Source organism: Microtus ochrogaster, unplaced genomic scaffold, assembly GCF_000317375.1.
Source record: "Microtus ochrogaster isolate Prairie Vole_2 unplaced genomic scaffold, MicOch1.0 UNK68, whole genome shotgun sequence".
Taxonomy (NCBI): domain Eukaryota; kingdom Metazoa; phylum Chordata; class Mammalia; order Rodentia; family Cricetidae; genus Microtus; species Microtus ochrogaster.
Genome location: NW_004949166.1, coordinates 1,268,283 through 1,285,128, shown reverse-complemented (window position 1 = coordinate 1,285,128; position 16,846 = coordinate 1,268,283). Strand labels below are relative to the sequence as shown.

Sequence of the window (16,846 nt, the reverse complement as noted above, 5' to 3'; positions counted from 1 at the left end):
GTCTGAGGCCAGCCTGGTCTACAGAGCAAGTTTCAGGAGAACCAGAGCTACCTCTGAAACCCTGTCTCCGGGGAAAAAAAATTCTGAGAAGCCTCTTGGAGGTTTGGAAATGTGTGGAGCAAAGGCCTTCCCCCAGGCAGGATGTGCAAGAGTTTAATGCCTGCTACTTCAGCTTTCTTCTGGTTACTGATGTTTTTAGGGGTTCTATGAGAGAAACGGCACCTTAGAAATACAGAAGTAGAGCAAGGCTGATGCCCTGGCATCCATCCCTTCTCTCATCTCTTTGGGAGACCGAGTGAAAGATCGCTTGAACCATAAATTAGAGGCCAGCTTAGGCACTATGGCGAGAACCTGTCTGAAAGAATTACATTACTGTAGTCATGGTGATGCCTAATTCACGTATTCGGGGGACTGAAGTTGGAGGATGACCAATTTAAGGCCAGCTTAGACTACACAGCACCCTGAGTTACTTGCCAGCCGGGACTACTTATAGCAACACCAAACCTGGAAAGAAAAGAAGGGAGGATAGGTAGAAGAGGAGGGGGAAGGAAGAAAGGAAAACAAAGTATGGAGACATCAGTGCCTGACTGAGCCCTCACTGACCTCACCCTGTGCCTCTCCAGAGCCTTTACCACTGGCACTCCACCAGCCCCCCGTTACCACCACTCAGCTGTCGTCTACGGGAGCAGCATGTTTGTCTTTGGTAAGCAGCCTCTTAACTCCTGCACCCACAGACTTCTAGCTCCTGCCTCCTCTACCCTACAGGAAGCTCTCTGAGCTCTGGTGGGCGGGTGTTAGCCACCGGAGTGCCCTGAACCTCTGGCTTGAGAGGACTGATTTCCCTAATGTTCTGAGCTCATGGGAATGGGGATGTCCTCTCTGACAGCTAGGGCAAGAAACATCCGTTTGCTCATTCTGCGTCCCCAGGGCTCATGCAGGGGTGTTTGGGTGGGCAGATGGAGCTAGGGGTTTGTACGTGTTAGCTAGGGGCCCACATTTAAATAAATGGCACCCCAGTTCTAACCTTTACTTCCATTCTCTTCACCCAGGGGGCTATACTGGAGATATTTATTCCAATTCTAACTTGAAGAATAAAAATGACCTCTTTGAATATAAGTTTGCAACTGGCCAGTGGACAGAGTGGAAAATTGAAGGGAGGTAAGCGGTTTCGCTGGGAACTTTCACGGTAAGAGAATGGCCTTCTGCCTGGGATGTGCCTCCTGCCACATTTCAGACAGGGATCCCGTGGCTGGGAGACTTAACTGCTTGATTTTCATCACTGCTGAGTCCCGGGGGGCAGGACTAGACAGGGTGTCTGCAGCCGGCCGGAAGCCAGTCACTGCCGCAGCCTGCGCCTAGGCATACATCCCCTTCTTTCTCAGGACCCAGGGGGGCTGTTTTGGGAGTACACCCTTCAGTATTTTCATAGCACTTGGGGAGGTGCTGGGCCTGTGTGGACCACAGAGTTTCTTTTGTTTTTATTTTTTTTCTTAGCACTGGGGATGGAACCCAAGGCTTTTTCCATACTAGGCAAGTTCTTTATCTTGAGCCATATTCCAAGGCCTATATCTGATTCCTCCCCGCTCCATCTTTGACACAGGATCTCGTGTAGGCTAGGCTAGCTTTGAACCTGCAGTGTATAGCTAAGGATGACCTTAAACATCTGATCCTACTGCCTCCAGCCCCTGACTGCTGGGGTTACAGACGTACTGCACCACGCCTGGTTTCGTGTGTGTTGGGAATCATGCCCAGGGCTCTGGTATGCTAGGAAAGCAGCTCACAAACTGAGCCACATCCCTGCCCCTTCGGAGGGTTCTTTTGGTTTTGCCTTTGTGTGTTTTCTGCTGTTTGTTTTGAGTCAGAGTGTCATACAGTCCCACTGACCCTAGGCTTGCCATGTAGCTGAGGCTGGTCTTGAACTTCTGATCCTCCTCCTTTCATCCCTAGTATCAGGATTTACAGATATGTACCGTCATGCCCAGTTTCACCATCTGAATTTTTATGCATCTGCTGCCTCTTGTGCTGTTGTTTGATTCCGGTGCCCTAGCACCGCCCTCTGAGCCCCAGTGTCAGGCAGATGTGGTCCTAGCTGCTGAACACACAGAGCCCTGTGCTTCAGCCTTTCTAATGACCTTTCCTCATTAAAGAAAAATTATATATATGTACATACACACACATATAAAATAACCCCCCCCCACACCAAATATTTTGCTGGCATGTATATCTGTACCCATTCATGCCTGGTTCCTGAAGAGACCCAAAAGCATCAGACCCCCTGAAACTGGAATTACAGGGGGATGGTTGTGAGCTGCCATGTGGATGCTGGGAATTGAACCTGCGTCTCCTGAAGAACGAGTTCTCTTCAGTGTTGAGCCTTCTGTCCATCCCCTACTCGTTGGTTTCTTTATGTTCTAGGTTGCCGGTTGCCAGGTCAGCCCATGGGGCCACAGTGTACAGTGACAAGCTCTGGATCTTTGCTGGCTATGATGGCAATGCCAGGTAGGCAAGCAGCTGCCCATGTACCCTACTTCCGTATGTCCTCAGGGGCAGAATAAGCCCTCTTGGCACCTGAGTGCTCAGGCTGAGGTAAGTTACCCTGGTGGGTTTTGAGTTTCTCAGGAGAGGAGTGTGGAGGGAGGGCTTGTCTGTGATCCCTGGATTTTTTCAGATGAGGAGATTTGGAGCTACAGAGGCCTGGAGGCTGGAAGCATCTCAGCTTAAGTCCAGGCCTGGGTTTCTCCCCATGTTACAGTTTTCTCTGTTTATTGTGTTACGTTTTGTTTTTGTTTTAAGACAAGGTCTCTGTGTAGCCCTGGCTGTCCTGAAACACTCTGTGTAGATTTGGCTGGCTTTCAACTCACTGAGCTCCTCCTGCCCCTGCTGCCCGAGTGCTGGGGTTAAAGGTGTGGGCCTCCACACAAGGCTTCCTCCTTGATTTAGAAAAGTTGTTGTGTTTATCTGATAGCCAAATAGTACATGCCCATTCTAAACTTGTACATTGCAGAGACCAGTAATGGCACCATGCAGCAGTAGGCTTTATGGGACACATCATCTTTTTCCTGCCTCAGGTGGCTTGCCCTGTCTCATACCCCAGATGTTATATGTAAATCCACTTCTGTCCTGGCTGGTCAGAGAGTCAGCAGGAAGTGAGAGCTGCTAGGGGCTGGGTGCACGGATTTGACATATCATCTTCTTCCCAGAAGTTCCTGTTTCTTTAAGAAAGATGGCATGGTTGTCTCCTGACACAGGGCAAGTGGTTCTTCCCTGGAGCTATCCCTCCAGCCAGGCTCAGGACCAAAGGATCCTGTCTCCTCTGTCCTCATGCAGGTTGAACGACATGTGGACAATTGGCCTCCAAGACCGAGAGCTCACATGCTGGGAGGAGGTGAGGGGTGTAGGGAGCATGATGCTGGTGGGAAGTCAGGGGCACTGGGGGGGGGCAGGTTGCAGCATCAAGAAGTGGGGGGGGGGGGTAAAGGAAGCTGGTGTATGAGTGAGAAGTGCTAAGGTGGCATATGGCAGAGATTACCTTCTTCCCTTTACCAAGGCTCGCCTCTTCCTTTCCTTGACCCTCCCCCAGCCCAACTCCAGTATTAAGCAGAGACTCCAAGTGGGCTGAGGATATAGTATAGTTGGTAATGTAGCATGCATGAAGCCCTGGGTTGGATCTGCAGATCCACGTAATCTGGGTGTGGAGATGCATGCCTGTAATTCCAGCATTGGGAAGTGGGTCAGAAATTCAGGGTGATTCTTAGCTACGGAGTGAGTTTGGGGTTAGCCTGGGCCACATAGCGAGTTTTAGGTTAGCCAGAGCTGCACAGAGAGACCCTGTCTCCAAAATGAATGAATGAATCATCAAGTAATAAAAGGCTTTGGAGTGGAGTCTGTGGTCCATGGTAGCACAGCATGCACGCATCCCCGGCTTTGATCCCTAGAAGCCAAGGTGGAGTCAGAGGAAGGAGAAAGCTCTGAGTCCAGCACGGACAGAGTGCCGCTTGTGACAGATGTGACTTCTTCCAGGCCACCCTTGTGTGAACACAGCAGGGCAACCTTTTGTTCATTGCTTTTCCCTGGACCTTTATTTCTCTTGTAGAAATTACATCTTTAGTTCCAAATGAACCTCCCGATTTTAGCCTCAGCTGATCAGAACTGGGTCCGTGTGTGTGGGTGTGAGGAGGCTGGAAACTACCTCCGTTTACTCACTTCCAAGTGTAGGACAGTGCAGCCCCAGGCCTGCGAGGCCCTGGCTGAGCTGTGCCCCTACTGCAGGTGGCCCAGAGTGGGGAGATCCCCCCGTCCTGCTGCAACTTCCCTGTGGCTGTGTGCCGGGATAAGATGTTCGTGTTCTCAGGGCAGAGTGGAGCCAAGATAACCAACAACCTCTTCCAGTTCGAATTCAAGGACAAGACGTGAGTTTCCTGGGTTTTGAGGGACATGAATAATGCTCATTCCTGTGTCTGGCACCTGTTGTGATCTCTCCTTGTTCCCACACATAGCAGAGCATACAGCCTGGAGTATGAGCGTTTGACACCCTCATAGGCCCCTGGGCTATGGCTGTAGCTCAGCAAGATATGGCCTGAGTCAGAAGGATACCCCTTGCCCTGTGTATCTTGCTCACTGACACTGCTAACAAATGTGGTTAGCACTAATCTCATGTTATAGTACAAGATAAGCAGGGTAAAGTAGGCTGTCTACTTCCTTTGGCTGCTGGCTAGCCTTAGCCCCCTGTGGTGGGGCTAGCCTCTGGCACTGAAAGTAATAGAGAAAAAGGAATAGGGCTTTGGAGGGGACTCAAAAGCTTCTAGAAATCTAGGTGGAAGGAATCTTGTTGAGTACGGGGGCAGCCGTGGAATGAGCCTGCATCTGTTTTGGTTCTTCAGCTAACTTAGCAGAAAAGGGGATTTGTTGTCAAGTCCCAGAAGCCCCTGGAGGAGAGAAGTACTGGAGGACCCTTAGTGCCTGGGCAGGCATCTCCCAGGTGGGGACTCTACTGTTAGGGCAGTGAGCAGAACAGTCGGGACAACACAAGTCCGTACAGCTCCATTCCCAGAGCAGACTCGCAGAGGCTCTGCCCTGTCACTGCTGTCTGCTCTATGGTGGCGGGAGGAGAGGGAGCTTGGGTAGGGCCCCATGGTGGGTTGCATGGAGCTGAGTAGGGCCAATGCCTGAGCTAAACAGGTCAAGGGATGTTGGACACATAGGCCTGTGACTTCCCTTTAGACCATGCACTGGCACTATAGGACTTTAGGGGAACCTCATAGGAGGCCCTTCTGTGGGGAGTGTGTGAGAGACCAGTGTCGGTTCATGGTCATGGCCCCAGGTGGACACGCATTCCTACTGAGCACCTGCTCCGTGGCTCCCCACCCCCGCCACAGCGGCGCTATGGACACACCATGGTGGCCTTTGACCGCCATCTCTATGTGTTTGGGGGTGCAGCGGACAATACACTGCCCAATGAGCTGCACTGCTATGATGTGGACTTCCAGACCTGGGAGGTTGTCCAGCCCAGCTCTGACAGCGAGGTGAGTTCTGACCTGGATTCCCTTGGTCCCATATAGTCAAGAAGAGCAGCCTGAGAGCTCTCAAGGCCTATAGTCCTATGTCCTTCAGGGCTCCATGCCTGCGTCCCGTCAGTCGCACTGTGCTGCAGACCTCTGGGAAGCACCCTGGCCAGCCTCACAGCCTCACCCGATGTCTGGTCCCTCCTCTGGAGCCCATAGCGAGCCCTGGAAGGGATGGTGGCTTGTTACCTTCCTGCATATGTTTTCCTCAAGGTTGGTGGGGCCGAGGTGCCTGAGCGAGCTTCCTCTTCTGAGGAGGCATCAATCCTAACCTCAGAGGAGCGGAGCAGCTTTAAGAAGTCCAGAGATGTGTTTGGCTTAGACTTTGGCACCACTTCCTCCAAGCAGCCTGTGCACCTGGCATCAGAGGTGAGTGGCAGGGCGTTTATTAACATTCCATTCCTCTCTGACGCAGGAACTCTCAGAGGGTAGAGCAGGGCTCCTGGAAGAGCAGCATGTGGCTCTTACCCTCCGGCTTTACCCTTCAGTCAGTGTGACACAGTGCCCCAAATCTGCTGTTAACCCGGGGTTCTGCACAACCTACCCTGCCCTCTGCCCCACCCCAGCATCCCAGCCTCCCTCTGCACCTGCAAGGGACTGGGATCTTTGGCCTCTCCTCTTTCATGGCCACATAGATCCGTGACACTAGCTTGGCCACAGCAGGTCCGCTGTTGGCCCCATCCCATTACTTGTCTACTTGCTCCTCAGCTGCCCAGCGGGAGGCTCTTCCATGCAGCTGCTGTCATCTCTGATGCCATGTACATCTTTGGGGGCACGGTGGACAACAACATTCGCAGTGGGGAAATGTACAGGTTCCAGGTGTGTAGCTAGTGAGCCTGTGAGGCCTTCTGGGTAGGTGGGTCCCAGGGAGGCAACTGAGGCCAGTGGGTGAGACTAGTGCTGTGCAAGGGTGCCTGTTGATAGCTAAGCCTGTGGGTTGATGGTATCTCTGAGTAGTCTGGTGGAGAGGGCTGGGGATGCTGTCGGTCCAGACAGGCAGAGATGACGCTAGAAGGAAGGGGCCTTAATGCAGAGTGAGGCAAGCAGAGCCTCAGCTACAGAGAAGCATTACCAGGGGAGCACACAGAACCAGCAAAGGAATGGGCAAGCTGGGCTCTGTGCTAGGGCCTCCAGGGAAATCAGCCTAGGGAAAGCTGTGGGGAGCCAGCCTTCCCAAACCTGGAGGAACAGGTTGTTAGTATAGGGTCCCCTGGCATAGTGGAGGCATGGATGAATCTGTTTCAGTGGTGGGTCCGGGGAGATGGGGTTGCTGGAGTACCTGGGTCCAGGTTTTTAGAAACGATGCGGCCTGCCTAAAGCCTGGGAGTCTACATCAAGGAAAAAACAGTGGACCTTGGAGACTTTAGTCGTGGCCCAGGCATTACAGCCCTCACCTGACCCTGAGGGTCATGGCTGGCTGGTCTCAGGATAGCCTTTGTTGCTTGCTCACTGAGTCTCCTTCTGCAGTTCTCTTGCTACCCCAAGTGCACACTGCATGAAGACTATGGGCGCCTTTGGGAGGGCCGCCAGTTCTGTGATGTGGAGTTTGTGCTTGGTGAGGTAGGTGACTGACCTATACCAGCCTCACCTATAGCTGCTGAGTAGAGCTTTGCCCTGGCCTGCTGGCATCTGTCCCCGGGGCAGGGGTCCTGTGCTTTCACCCACATACTATTCATCCTTTATGCAGAAGGAAGAGTGCGTGCAGGGCCATGTTGCCATCGTCACTGCACGGAGCCGCTGGCTTCGTAGGAAGATCTTGCAGGCTCGAGAGTGGCTGGCCCAGGTAAGGTCTTCCTTATCCCCCATGACTGGGAAGCTTTGGCCACTGTTTACTAGAGTGCCCTGAGCTCCCTTTTCCCCACAGAAGCTGGAGGAGGATGGGGCTCTAGCTCCCAGGGAAGCCCCTGGTTCAGCTGTGGGCAGGGCACGGCCGCCCCTGTTACGTGTGGCCATTCGTGAGGCCGAGGCCCGGCCATTCGAGGTGCTCATGCAGTTTCTCTACACAGACAAGATCAAGTACCCACGGAAAGGTCCGCTTCTGGTATGGGTGGTGCAGACCAGGGTGGGGAATGTGGAGAGGCAGAGGTGGTACTGAGAGGGCTGTTACAGATGTGCCTGCGGCACAAGCCATAGTCAGCTGGCATGTAGTCCAGCTGCCATCTTGAAGCCCTGACCCTCTTAATGCATGGAGGGAGCCCTGGGCCCTTTTCTAGGCCCTCCTTTCCTGAGGCTCTAGGCTCAGGGGCTTTTTGGCACAGGCCATGTAGAGGACGTGCTGCTCATCATGGATGTCTACAAGTTGGCGCTCAGCTTCCAGCTGTGTCGCCTTGAGCAGCTGTGCCGGCAGTACATCGAGGCTTCTGTGGATCTGCAAAACGTGCTGGTTGTGTGTGAGAGCGCAGCCAGGCTCCAGCTGGGCCAGCTCAAGGTACAAGCCAGGCCTTCCTGGCTGGGGTGGGGTGTGTCCCCTTGCTCCTCACTGCAAACTCTGCTGCCCAGCCTGGGCCTTGACCTGATTCCAATTGCCTGCTGTGCCTGTCTGTCCCAGGAGCACTGCCTGAACTTCATAGTGAAGGAATCCCACTTCAATCAGGTGATCATGATGAAGGAGTTCGAGCGCCTCTCGTCCCCATTGATTGTAGAGATTGTGAGGCGGAAGCAGCAGCCACCCCCTCGAGCCCCCTCGGATCAACCTGTGGACATTGGTAGGGAACTGGTGACAAAAGCCTTAACTACCTGCCAGGCCCTTGGGGTAAGGGTGGCTCTGTGGCCCACCAGGTGCCCCCAGTCATAAAAGCAGGGAGGGACAGAAGCAGGCCTTTCTCAAAGTATTCATAGTAGCTTTCAACAGCAAGCTGTGTACCTTCCCCCCCCCCATCTTCCACGATGTGCCCTCTATGCCCAGCTCCCAGTCTCATGCTGGACTCACTCACGAAACCCACTCCTCAGAGTGCCCTGTGCCTTCTCTGGTTGGCTGGTCAGATCTGATGTCAAGTGAGCAAGGCAGCTGCAGCTACCTATTGTCTAGGACTTCTTGTCCTACCCGGTGGAGAAGATTGATAGCACCTTCACTTCCCCAGCTCTCTTTGGGGCTTGTACTAGCCCCTGCCACTGGCATGAGGGTCCAAAAGATAGGCCAGGAAGGGAGTCCAGCATGAGAGCTGGGCATAGAGGGCACATCGTGGAAGATCGGGTATCGGTGCAGCATCCCTGAGGGCCAGAACAAGGACTTGCGGTTTCCAGGTATCCTGAGGGCCGAGGGAAGGAAAAGACTGGCACTCCTGACTTGGGGAAACTCTGAGCAGAACAGCGACATGGTCACTGTGGAAAGGTGGTGTTTATTCGTCCAGAAAGCAAAGGTGGCCTCTTCGTTCAGGGTGGAAGTGGGAATCTTCTAAGGTCCTTCCACACCCCCCAGGCACATCTTTGATCCAGGACATGAAGGCATACTTGGAGGGAGCAGGCTCAGAGTTCTGTGACATCACACTACTGCTAGATGGCCACCCACGACCAGCCCACAAAGCCATCCTAGCTGCCCGGTCCAGGTATGTTGAGAGTGTTTGAGGGAGGGCAGGGCAGGGCAGGGCCTCGATGCTTTCTTCTCCTAAGAGTTGGGATCTACCTCCTTGTTTGCAGCTACTTTGAGGCCATGTTCCGTTCATTCATGCCAGAGGATGGGCAGGTGAACATCTCTATCGGGGAGATGGTGCCTAGCAGACAGGCCTTTGAGTCCATGCTACGTTACATCTACTATGGCGAGGTCAACATGCCCCCTGAGGACTCACTGCATCCTTTATCTGCTGGTGCTCCTGGGTCATGTTTGGTTCCTGTTGATCTGCTGGCTGGGTGATCTTGGCCTGACACCTAATTCTAGAGTGTGCAGTGCTGGTGCTGGGCCTGCTGGACAGTGATTCCTCACGCTTTCTGTCAGTAGTATTTGAACCTGAGGTGCAAGGATACCTGAAGGGGCCAGTGAGGGCGTGGAGGAGTTCTGTGGATGTGCACATGGGAATGAGAGGATTCAGGTTTTCTTTGGGTCTTGACTGGGGCCTTTGAGCCTGAAATGGTTCAGAACCAGTTTAGAGAACAAGCCACTGAGGCACAAACTGGAGCTCTGGCTTCTGAGGTCTGTGTAGTTCTGGCAGTACCCTCCCAAGTAGGACAAGAGATGTGGCAGGATGGGTGAACACAAGTGAATACGTGTCCTTTGACTTGGCAGCTCCTTAACTTGTGCCCAGCTACCTGTTTGCAGCCCCCTACTACTATGGCTTCTACAACAACAGACTGCAGGCATACTGCAAGCAGAACCTGGAGATGAACGTAACAGTGCAGAATGTGCTACAGGTAGTGCTTGGTACCTCTGGGCCACACCTCTGCCCATGGGTGAGCTGGGCTGGACCTCATGGTTCCTGCCATTGCAGATTCTGGAGGCGGCTGACAAGACGCAGGCATTGGACATGAAGCGGCACTGCTTGCACATCATTGTGCACCAGTTCACCAAGGTCAGGCTCCAGCCCCAGTGCTCTAGGTCCCAGCCCTCCCCAGCAGGCCCAGACACCTCTTGGCCATTGCCCACTGTCCTCAGACAGCCAAGCCCTGAGCAGGCTGGACCCCAAGAGGACTCAGCTGCCCACCCTGGTCTTCCTGGGAGTCTGATTTCATCTAGTTTTGGTCATCTATGCAGGTCTCTAAGCTTCCCACTCTGCGGTTCTTGAGCCAACAGCTGCTGCTGGACATCATAGACTCCCTGGCCTCCCACATCTCTGACAAGCAGTGTGCAGAGCTGGGTGCTGACATCTGAGGATCTTTGCGAGGACTCTACCTATTTGGAGAGTGATGACCCTCAACCGATTGGCCACATCTCCACCTACAGAGTGATCCCACCTGTGGTTCCCAGCTTGTACAAGGCACCGAGGTGTACCGAATTCCTAGAGGGCATGCTTCATTGTGGACACAGGCCCCACAGGGAATGGCAAATGAAGCAGACACCCTTTCCAGCTGGCACCTCTCCCAAGATGACCAAACTCAGGGATACCACTCAGCGGTAGAAAGATGACGGAAGTGTGGCTTTGTGTTCCCCATGGGTGTGCTGTGGATCCAGGCATGGAGTCTTATTGTCAGGGTGAGGGCTTGTCAAGTTACTCTAGCAACAGGCTATATTCCACTCCTTACCCACAACTTGAGAATGGGGACCAGTGACAGTGGTCTGATCCTAGATATGAACTTTGGAAGGTTTTCCTCCCAGTCCACAGGGCAGCAAGTGTAGCTCAGCCCCCCAGAGGCTGCATATTCCAGCTCACCCAGAGTGCATATCTGGGCCAGAGAAGTCAGCAGACACTCCTGTGTGTCTTCTGTCACTGACATGCCTCCTTTAAAGCCGGGGCAATGCTACATACACACTTGGCTGGCATGGTGGCTACCTTTGGTCTGCCTCCTAAAGCACAGGACAGTTCCGTAGCTTAGCTTAGGAGATTCCCCAGATGTGGGTTTAGCACATCTTGCCTGTTCTACCTATGTCAACATGGTGTCAGTCATAAGGAAGAGAAAATCGCATATTGAGGTATCTCCTCAGAGACCTAGACTGTCTGGGGGCATCCATCCATGCTGCCTGACATCAAGACATGAAAATCTACTAGTTCTTTTTTTTTTTTTTTTTTTTTTTGTGGATTTTTTTTTTTTTTTTTTGAGTACAGGAACATACTCTGTCCTAGGAAGCCACAACTTACTTTGGAGAAATGCTTGGGTCTTCCTGGCCTTAGAACACAGAACGAAGTTCCCTCCTATGCTCCATTAACCCCATACTGTGGGGCTCCAGGAAGAAAGGTACCCTGGGTGGCAGTCCCATACAGCTAGGAAGTGGCCTGGTTATAAGATAAGGTACTAGGCACAAGCTGGGGCTGGTAGCTGAGCTCAAGCAGCAGTAGTAAAGGGGAGTGGAGGGTGCCAGCCCACAGTGGGTAGCCAGGCAGCTTGGGTGAGTCTGTTGTGCTGTGTCAGAGCCACTCCCCAAGGTGGTGATCGCATCCAAGCCTCTTTTGAGGGGAACACCTGACAACTTTGGTCTACAAATCTTGCTTCATGCTGACCCCTGTAACTTAACTGGACCTTCAATTGTCTCCTCTACACAGGGTACAAATAAACATATTCACCCAGGGCTCCATAAAGAAAACTTTTTGACAACCTTGTGTACAGACTCAGCCGGAAACTCAACTGTGCTTGAGCTATGTGGCCAAGGAGCAGTAGGGAAAGGCCATGTGCTTGGTGTTTACCATGGACAAAGCTATAGTAAGAAGCCTATGTTCCCAAGATAAATACAGTACCAGAGCCAGGATCTAAAAGACTTAACATTTCCCTAAGTGTGGCCTTCAGCCTGACAAGTGTAGCACCCTATGTTGCTTTTGAGTCTTCTAAATGTGGCCAGGAGCGGACAGAAGCTTGCTTCACATGAGAACCAAGTCTGACATTTTGCATGATTCTATTCAGAAGGTACAAGAAGGAGGATTAGGAGCTCAAGCTTCAATGATACCAGCCTGATTCAAAAAAAGAACTGGGAGGGGGGCAGAGCTGAACCAGAGGAGCTGGCTTACCTAGAAAGTAACTAAATAAGCAGAGGGACTGCAGACAAAGATTCCCCATGGCCAAGAGGTTACCTGCCAGGGACTGAACCCTTTGGGGCTTTGGCCACTGTCTGGGGAGGAGGCTAGCACCCCCAGCTGAACCGGACTGCACGGTCTCTTTCTAGCATCCACTTTATTGACTTCTGGCCAGCCTGGTAGATGCAGTTCCAATCAAGTGTCTCTGAGCCGTAGTGCATCCTCATGCCATGCTGTTGCTCAGCTGCATAGCAAAGTCCTGTACATGGTCCTTCAGGGTTTGGCGGGCGTCTGCCTGTGCCCGCTTCTCTCGTGCTCGTTCCTGCTGCAGCTTGGTCAGTCGAAGCCTAAGCCGCTGCTCCCGCCGTTTGCAGGCTTGCAGCTGGCGCTGGGCCTTGTCCAGAGCATCAAGAGCCGCTTCAGCTCTCCTCTTCCAGAGCAGGGCACTCCCCACTTGGTAGCTGTGCTCATTCTGGATGTAGGCTCCAGCAGGTGGTGGCAGCCGTAACATGTAAGCAGACGGGGAGATAGGCCGAGGCTCAAGAGGGGAGGGGTGCCGCTCTGGTGAAGGCTGGGCACTACAGCCTGCTTCATCTGCTTGGGCACCCAGAGGGCCCAGAAGATCTGAGAAGGGGCTGTTAAGGCCAGGTTCCAGCCTCACAGCCGGGGATGCAGGCAGAGTGGCAGGTGCTGAGGCTTCTTCCACGGGGAAGCAGATGATGTTAGCAGGAATTGGGGAAAATGGAGTTGTGGGTCCTTGACCTTCAGAGCAGCTGGAGGGGAGACAGAAAGAAACTGACTAGCCAACTGAGGGCATGCCAGGCCCCTGTCATGTACCCATGTAGACTCCCTAACACCTTAGCCCCTTCACTGGGTTTAGGCAGCAAGACTGCTGTTTAGTGAAGATGCTGGCAATTGCACTCCAGTCCCTCAGCCCTGGGGGGAGGGTGGGGCATCCCCCTCCTGCACGTACCGCTTCCTGCATCGCCGGAGCCGGCTGACATCAGGCAGGCCAGGTGGATAACCATGCCCCTTGGTCTTGGTTGTTCGACGTAACTTGGAGAAAGACTCAAATATGGTGGGGACTGCCCCTTCCTTCAGCCTGTGATACCCACTGTGGGGAAAAGCAGCCCAGATGAGCTGGAGAAAAAGGGCTGCCACTTCCCCTGGGGTCCCAACATAGGCCCCTAGCACTAGGGCTGAGGCTCTGAGGCACACTGCCAATAAATCTGAAGAATGCCATGCTCGGTGAAGTCAAACTAGTCTTCCCTGTGAACAAGCTTCCTGAGATGAGTGCAAAACCTCCACCCAGAGCCGCAAGAAGCAGGTGCTGAATACCTTTTCTCTTTTGTGTGGAGACCAGAGGCCTTCCTCAATTATTCTCCACCTTTGTAAAGATTTCCTTTTTCTCCTTAAAACCACTTTGTTTAGATGTGGGGTGTTTTGCCATGCCTGTGACTGTTCACCATGTGAAGTCAGGAAAGAGCATTGGGTCCCCTGAGCTAGAGTTTACTGTGTGAGCCACTATGTGGGTGATGGCAAATGAGCCCAGGTTGTCTGGAAGAAGTCAGTGCTCTTTTTGGTTTTCGAGACCGGGTTTCTCTGTGTACTCTGGAGCCTGTCCTGGAACTAGCTCTTGTCCAGGCTGGCCTCGAACTCACAAAGATCCACTGCCTCTGCCTCCCGAGTGCTGGGATTAAAGGTGTGCACCACCACTGCCTGGCTTGACGCCAGCGGTCTTAACCTCTGAGCCACCTAGCCAGCCCTATTTATCTTAGGAGTACGAGTGTTTGGCTGCGTGTATGTATGTGTACCACCTGTGCCCTCACAGGGAGGAGGAAGGCAAGGGATCCCTTGGGGCTGGAATTGAACTCTGGTCCTCTGAAGAGTAACAAGTGCTCTAAACTGTTAAGCCATCTCCCGAGCACCCACTTTATTTTTTCATTTACTTAAATTGATTTGTTTTTAAGACAGTCTCTCCTTAAACAAAGGGCTCGATAACTTAATCTAGACTAGCGAGCTGCTCAGTGAGCCCAGGGAACCTTTTGGTTTTGTCTTCTCCAGGCCTGGGATTAAAAAACAGGCAACCACACGTGGCTTTTTATTTGGGTATTGAATTTGAATTCAAGTCCTCCCGCTTGCATACCAAGTCTACCAACCGGTCTATTTCCCTAACTGGGAAAGACGTTTTCTCTGATGCCACTGACACAGTGATCCTGGGGCCATACTCTTCTGTACAGAATTGGGAAGGCACAGCACCCTTGGCAACAGATCTGTCTGAGCATGCGAGCCAGTTCACGGACCTCACCAGGGCATAGAGCTGCCCCGCTTAACCCACTGCTCTGATGCCTCACAACCCGTTCTAGCGTTGGCTGGCAGTAAGACCCACCTGATTCCCACCAGCTCAAAGCAGTTTTCCTCGAAGTGTTTGGAGCAGAAGTAGATGTATTCAGAGGCCGGGTCCCACAGGCCCTGGCCGCTGGGGTCCAGCCGCTGACAGTTGGCCAGCCACAAGCCGCGCCTGGGATTGTCTTTCTTGGGAAGTCTGCAGAGCCACAAAACCGTGAGCACCAGGATGCTGCAGCCTGCGATAAGGATGCCCAAGCTCCCCAGGCAAGACTGGCAGACCTCCCCACGGCCCTTTCCGATTACCACCCGCTAAAGAGAAACTGAGGACGAGAGGAGGTACGGGGCCTGCTCAGCATCACCTAGCAGGAAAGAGCCAGAGCTCCAAGTCCAAGGTAAGTAAGCGTCCAGTCTCTTTTCTGTTGGAGTCGAGATCACTCGACCGCCCCTTTCACCCTCCCGCTCACAAGTTCAAGCCTCACTTCGACCTCAGGAAGGCGCCGTCTCCTGCGCGGCCTAAAGTGCCGCAACATCAGCGCCTGCGCATGTGAGCCCTCGCGTGCCACTACGCACGCGCGCTGACCTGTGGAAGGAGATGCCGCGGTTGCGAGTCTCACGCGTATCCCGAGTGCAGCAGCCGGCGGCGGAGCAGTGTCGCGGCATCTGGGGAAGGGGCGGGCACTGGGTCGTGGGCGGCAGTCGGGGGAGGACTGCCTTCACGCCCAGCCGCCACTCCTTCCAGAGGGCCTGAGCCTGGCGGCTCCCCCGCAGCCCGACCTCGGCCCAGTCCCGTCCTAACTCGTTATATAGACTCCCGTCAGCTATACTCACGGTCTTGCCATTGCTGCGCCGCCAAAGTCTCGCGATGGGTGGGTCAATGCGGAAGTTGGTAGCGTAGCGACTCCGTAGCGGGTGGCGAATGCCCTCAAGGGGCGGGACCGGAAGAGGTCCTGGCGGGAGGGCCACCGGATGTTGTGGGAGTGCGGAAAGATCGTTGCTCCCGAGATGCTTTAGGCTCCAGGAGCGACTGTTCGAGCGCTCGTTTGCTCTGTTTGTTTCCAAGGTAACTGCTGAGCACTCGCCTTCGGGCGAAGCAGCCCGGGTGCGGTCTGTAGTGCTCCCTGAACTTCGTAAGCGGACACTCCGGTTGAAAAAGATCTACCCCCAAGAAAAACCTGGGCTCTTGGCCTGAAAGAACCCCACCAAGGGCCAAAGGTGGCTCGGCACTTGCTGCCAACCCTGAGGATCTGAGTTTTATTCCCTGGACCCACATGGTACAGGAGAGAAGCAAAGCCCAGTAATTTTCCTCAGACCCTCACGTATTGCACATGTGCATGTATACATATGCACAAGATAAAATGTAAAGACAAAAAAAGAGCTCTTAGGGTAACGGAATTAACTGCGTAAGCAGAGGGGCTGCCAACACGCCCAAGAGATTGGATGCCAAGGGTCTGCGCCCGCTGGAATTTTACCACTATCTCAAGAGAATCCTGGCACTTCCAGCTGGGCCTGACAACAGGATCTCTTTCTGGCTTCTACTTTATTATGACATCTGGAAGTCCTGGTGGGTCCATTTTAGAGCAGGGTTCTTTAAATCAAGCCCAGTGCACAGCACTTACTTCCAGACCATCCAGGAAGGAGGTCGAGAAGTGACCCGGTAACAATGTGGGGACATAGGCTGGGTAGGCCGCTTAGGTCCCCCAGCTGGGGAGGAAAGCTAATGAAGAACCTGACTTTCTATAGCGCGGGTGGAGCCCTAGCTGCACTCTGCTTCTCAGCCCTCTCACAAGGCAGGGTGAAACCACTTCCATGCTATTTGCACATGGTGTGAGGGACTTATTCTTCACTGTAAAATAACGTGTGTTGCCTGAATTCCCTTATCTACTTAGAAGCTTTAACTGAGCACACAGACATAGCTATTAATGTCTTAGAGAAAACAAATGTATTTGCTCCAGAGGTGGTCACTAGTTGGCTAACTGGCTCTTCCAAGAAAGGCCGGTATCTAGACAGGGAACTTTGTTTTGTTTGTTTTAATTTTTTTTTAAAAAAAGTACTGTATGCAATAAAGAATGTTAACAGAGGGGAGGACATAAAGATATGGCTGCCAGCACACAGCTGCACTCAGTATTCTCCCTTTCCAGCCTCTGATTCTGCAGGATCCACAGCCATCTCTTCAGAACCCTTTGCCACGGCTGCCAGGTCTGCGGGCCTCAGAGAACACCTCTCCATACTTTCTCATATACCCATGTATAAACCTCTCTGGTATACGTGAGGCTGAACTTGTGTTTCAGGCGAGCCCAGGCCTCTGCAGGGCAGTGGTATTGCTCAGCATGCACATGGCCTGCT

General features: G+C 53.2%; 2 protein-coding genes across 4 annotated transcripts in view; one reads left to right on the top strand and one right to left on the bottom strand.

The window, feature by feature from the left end:
* Lztr1 (leucine zipper like transcription regulator 1) overlaps window positions 1-11,209 on the top strand; it is a 20,069-nt gene extending 8,860 nt beyond the window's left edge. Inside the window, exons 4-21 of one of the 2 annotated variants that reach the window (XM_026777450.1) lie at window positions 624-703; window positions 1,050-1,158; window positions 2,416-2,499; window positions 3,328-3,385; window positions 4,270-4,409; window positions 5,321-5,522; window positions 5,775-5,930; window positions 6,270-6,380; window positions 7,029-7,121; window positions 7,249-7,344; window positions 7,429-7,591; window positions 7,820-7,989; window positions 8,110-8,266; window positions 8,980-9,106; window positions 9,198-9,347; window positions 9,800-9,905; window positions 9,983-10,063; window positions 10,246-11,209. In XM_026777450.1, the coding sequence (XP_026633251.1) occupies window positions 624-703; window positions 1,050-1,158; window positions 2,416-2,499; window positions 3,328-3,385; window positions 4,270-4,409; window positions 5,321-5,522; window positions 5,775-5,930; window positions 6,270-6,380; window positions 7,029-7,121; window positions 7,249-7,344; window positions 7,429-7,591; window positions 7,820-7,989; window positions 8,110-8,266; window positions 8,980-9,106; window positions 9,198-9,347; window positions 9,800-9,905; window positions 9,983-10,063; window positions 10,246-10,362 (2,200 nt within the window). In that variant the 3' untranslated portion in view covers window positions 10,363-11,209. Of the gene's footprint in view, window positions 1-623; window positions 704-1,049; window positions 1,159-2,415; window positions 2,500-3,327; window positions 3,386-4,269; window positions 4,410-5,320; window positions 5,523-5,774; window positions 5,931-6,269; window positions 6,381-7,028; window positions 7,122-7,248; window positions 7,345-7,425; window positions 7,592-7,819; window positions 7,990-8,109; window positions 8,267-8,979; window positions 9,107-9,197; window positions 9,348-9,799; window positions 9,906-9,982; window positions 10,064-10,245 lie in introns of both variants that reach the window. The other variant, XM_005369988.3, reaches the window with a different exon arrangement.
* A 325-nt stretch (window positions 11,210-11,534) lies between these two features.
* Window positions 11,535-15,396, bottom strand: Thap7 (THAP domain containing 7). 2 transcript variants are annotated; one of them, XM_005369986.2, is made up of 5 exons: window positions 15,332-15,396; window positions 15,084-15,163; window positions 14,544-14,699; window positions 13,128-13,268; window positions 11,535-12,927 (listed from the first exon to the last, which is right to left on the bottom strand). In XM_005369986.2, exons 2-5 carry the CDS (start codon window positions 15,161-15,163, stop codon window positions 12,378-12,380), a joined length of 927 nt encoding a protein of 308 aa, XP_005370043.1. In that variant the 5' UTR covers window positions 15,332-15,396; the 3' UTR covers window positions 11,535-12,377. The 2 variants fall into 2 exon arrangements, with proteins under 2 accessions (XP_005370043.1, XP_026633254.1); XM_026777453.1 differs by lacking the exons at window positions 13,128-13,268; window positions 15,332-15,396 and having other exon boundaries at window positions 15,084-15,316.
* Between the last annotated feature and the right edge of the window lie 1,450 nt (window positions 15,397-16,846).

Bases quoted from the DNA above. Each gene is read 5' to 3' on its own strand.
- Thap7 (XM_005369986.2), bottom strand. From the start codon at position 15,163: ATGCCGCGACACTGCTCCGCCGCCGGCTGCTGCACTCGGGATACGCGT. The intron at 14,700-15,083 runs GTCAGCGCGCGT...GTGGCTCTGCAG, and splicing joins CGCGGCATCTCCTTCCACAG to ACTTCCCAAGAAAGACAATC. The intron at 12,928-13,127 runs GTACGTGCAGGA...TCTCCCCTCCAG, and splicing joins CTCCGGCGATGCAGGAAGCG to CTGCTCTGAAGGTCAAGGAC.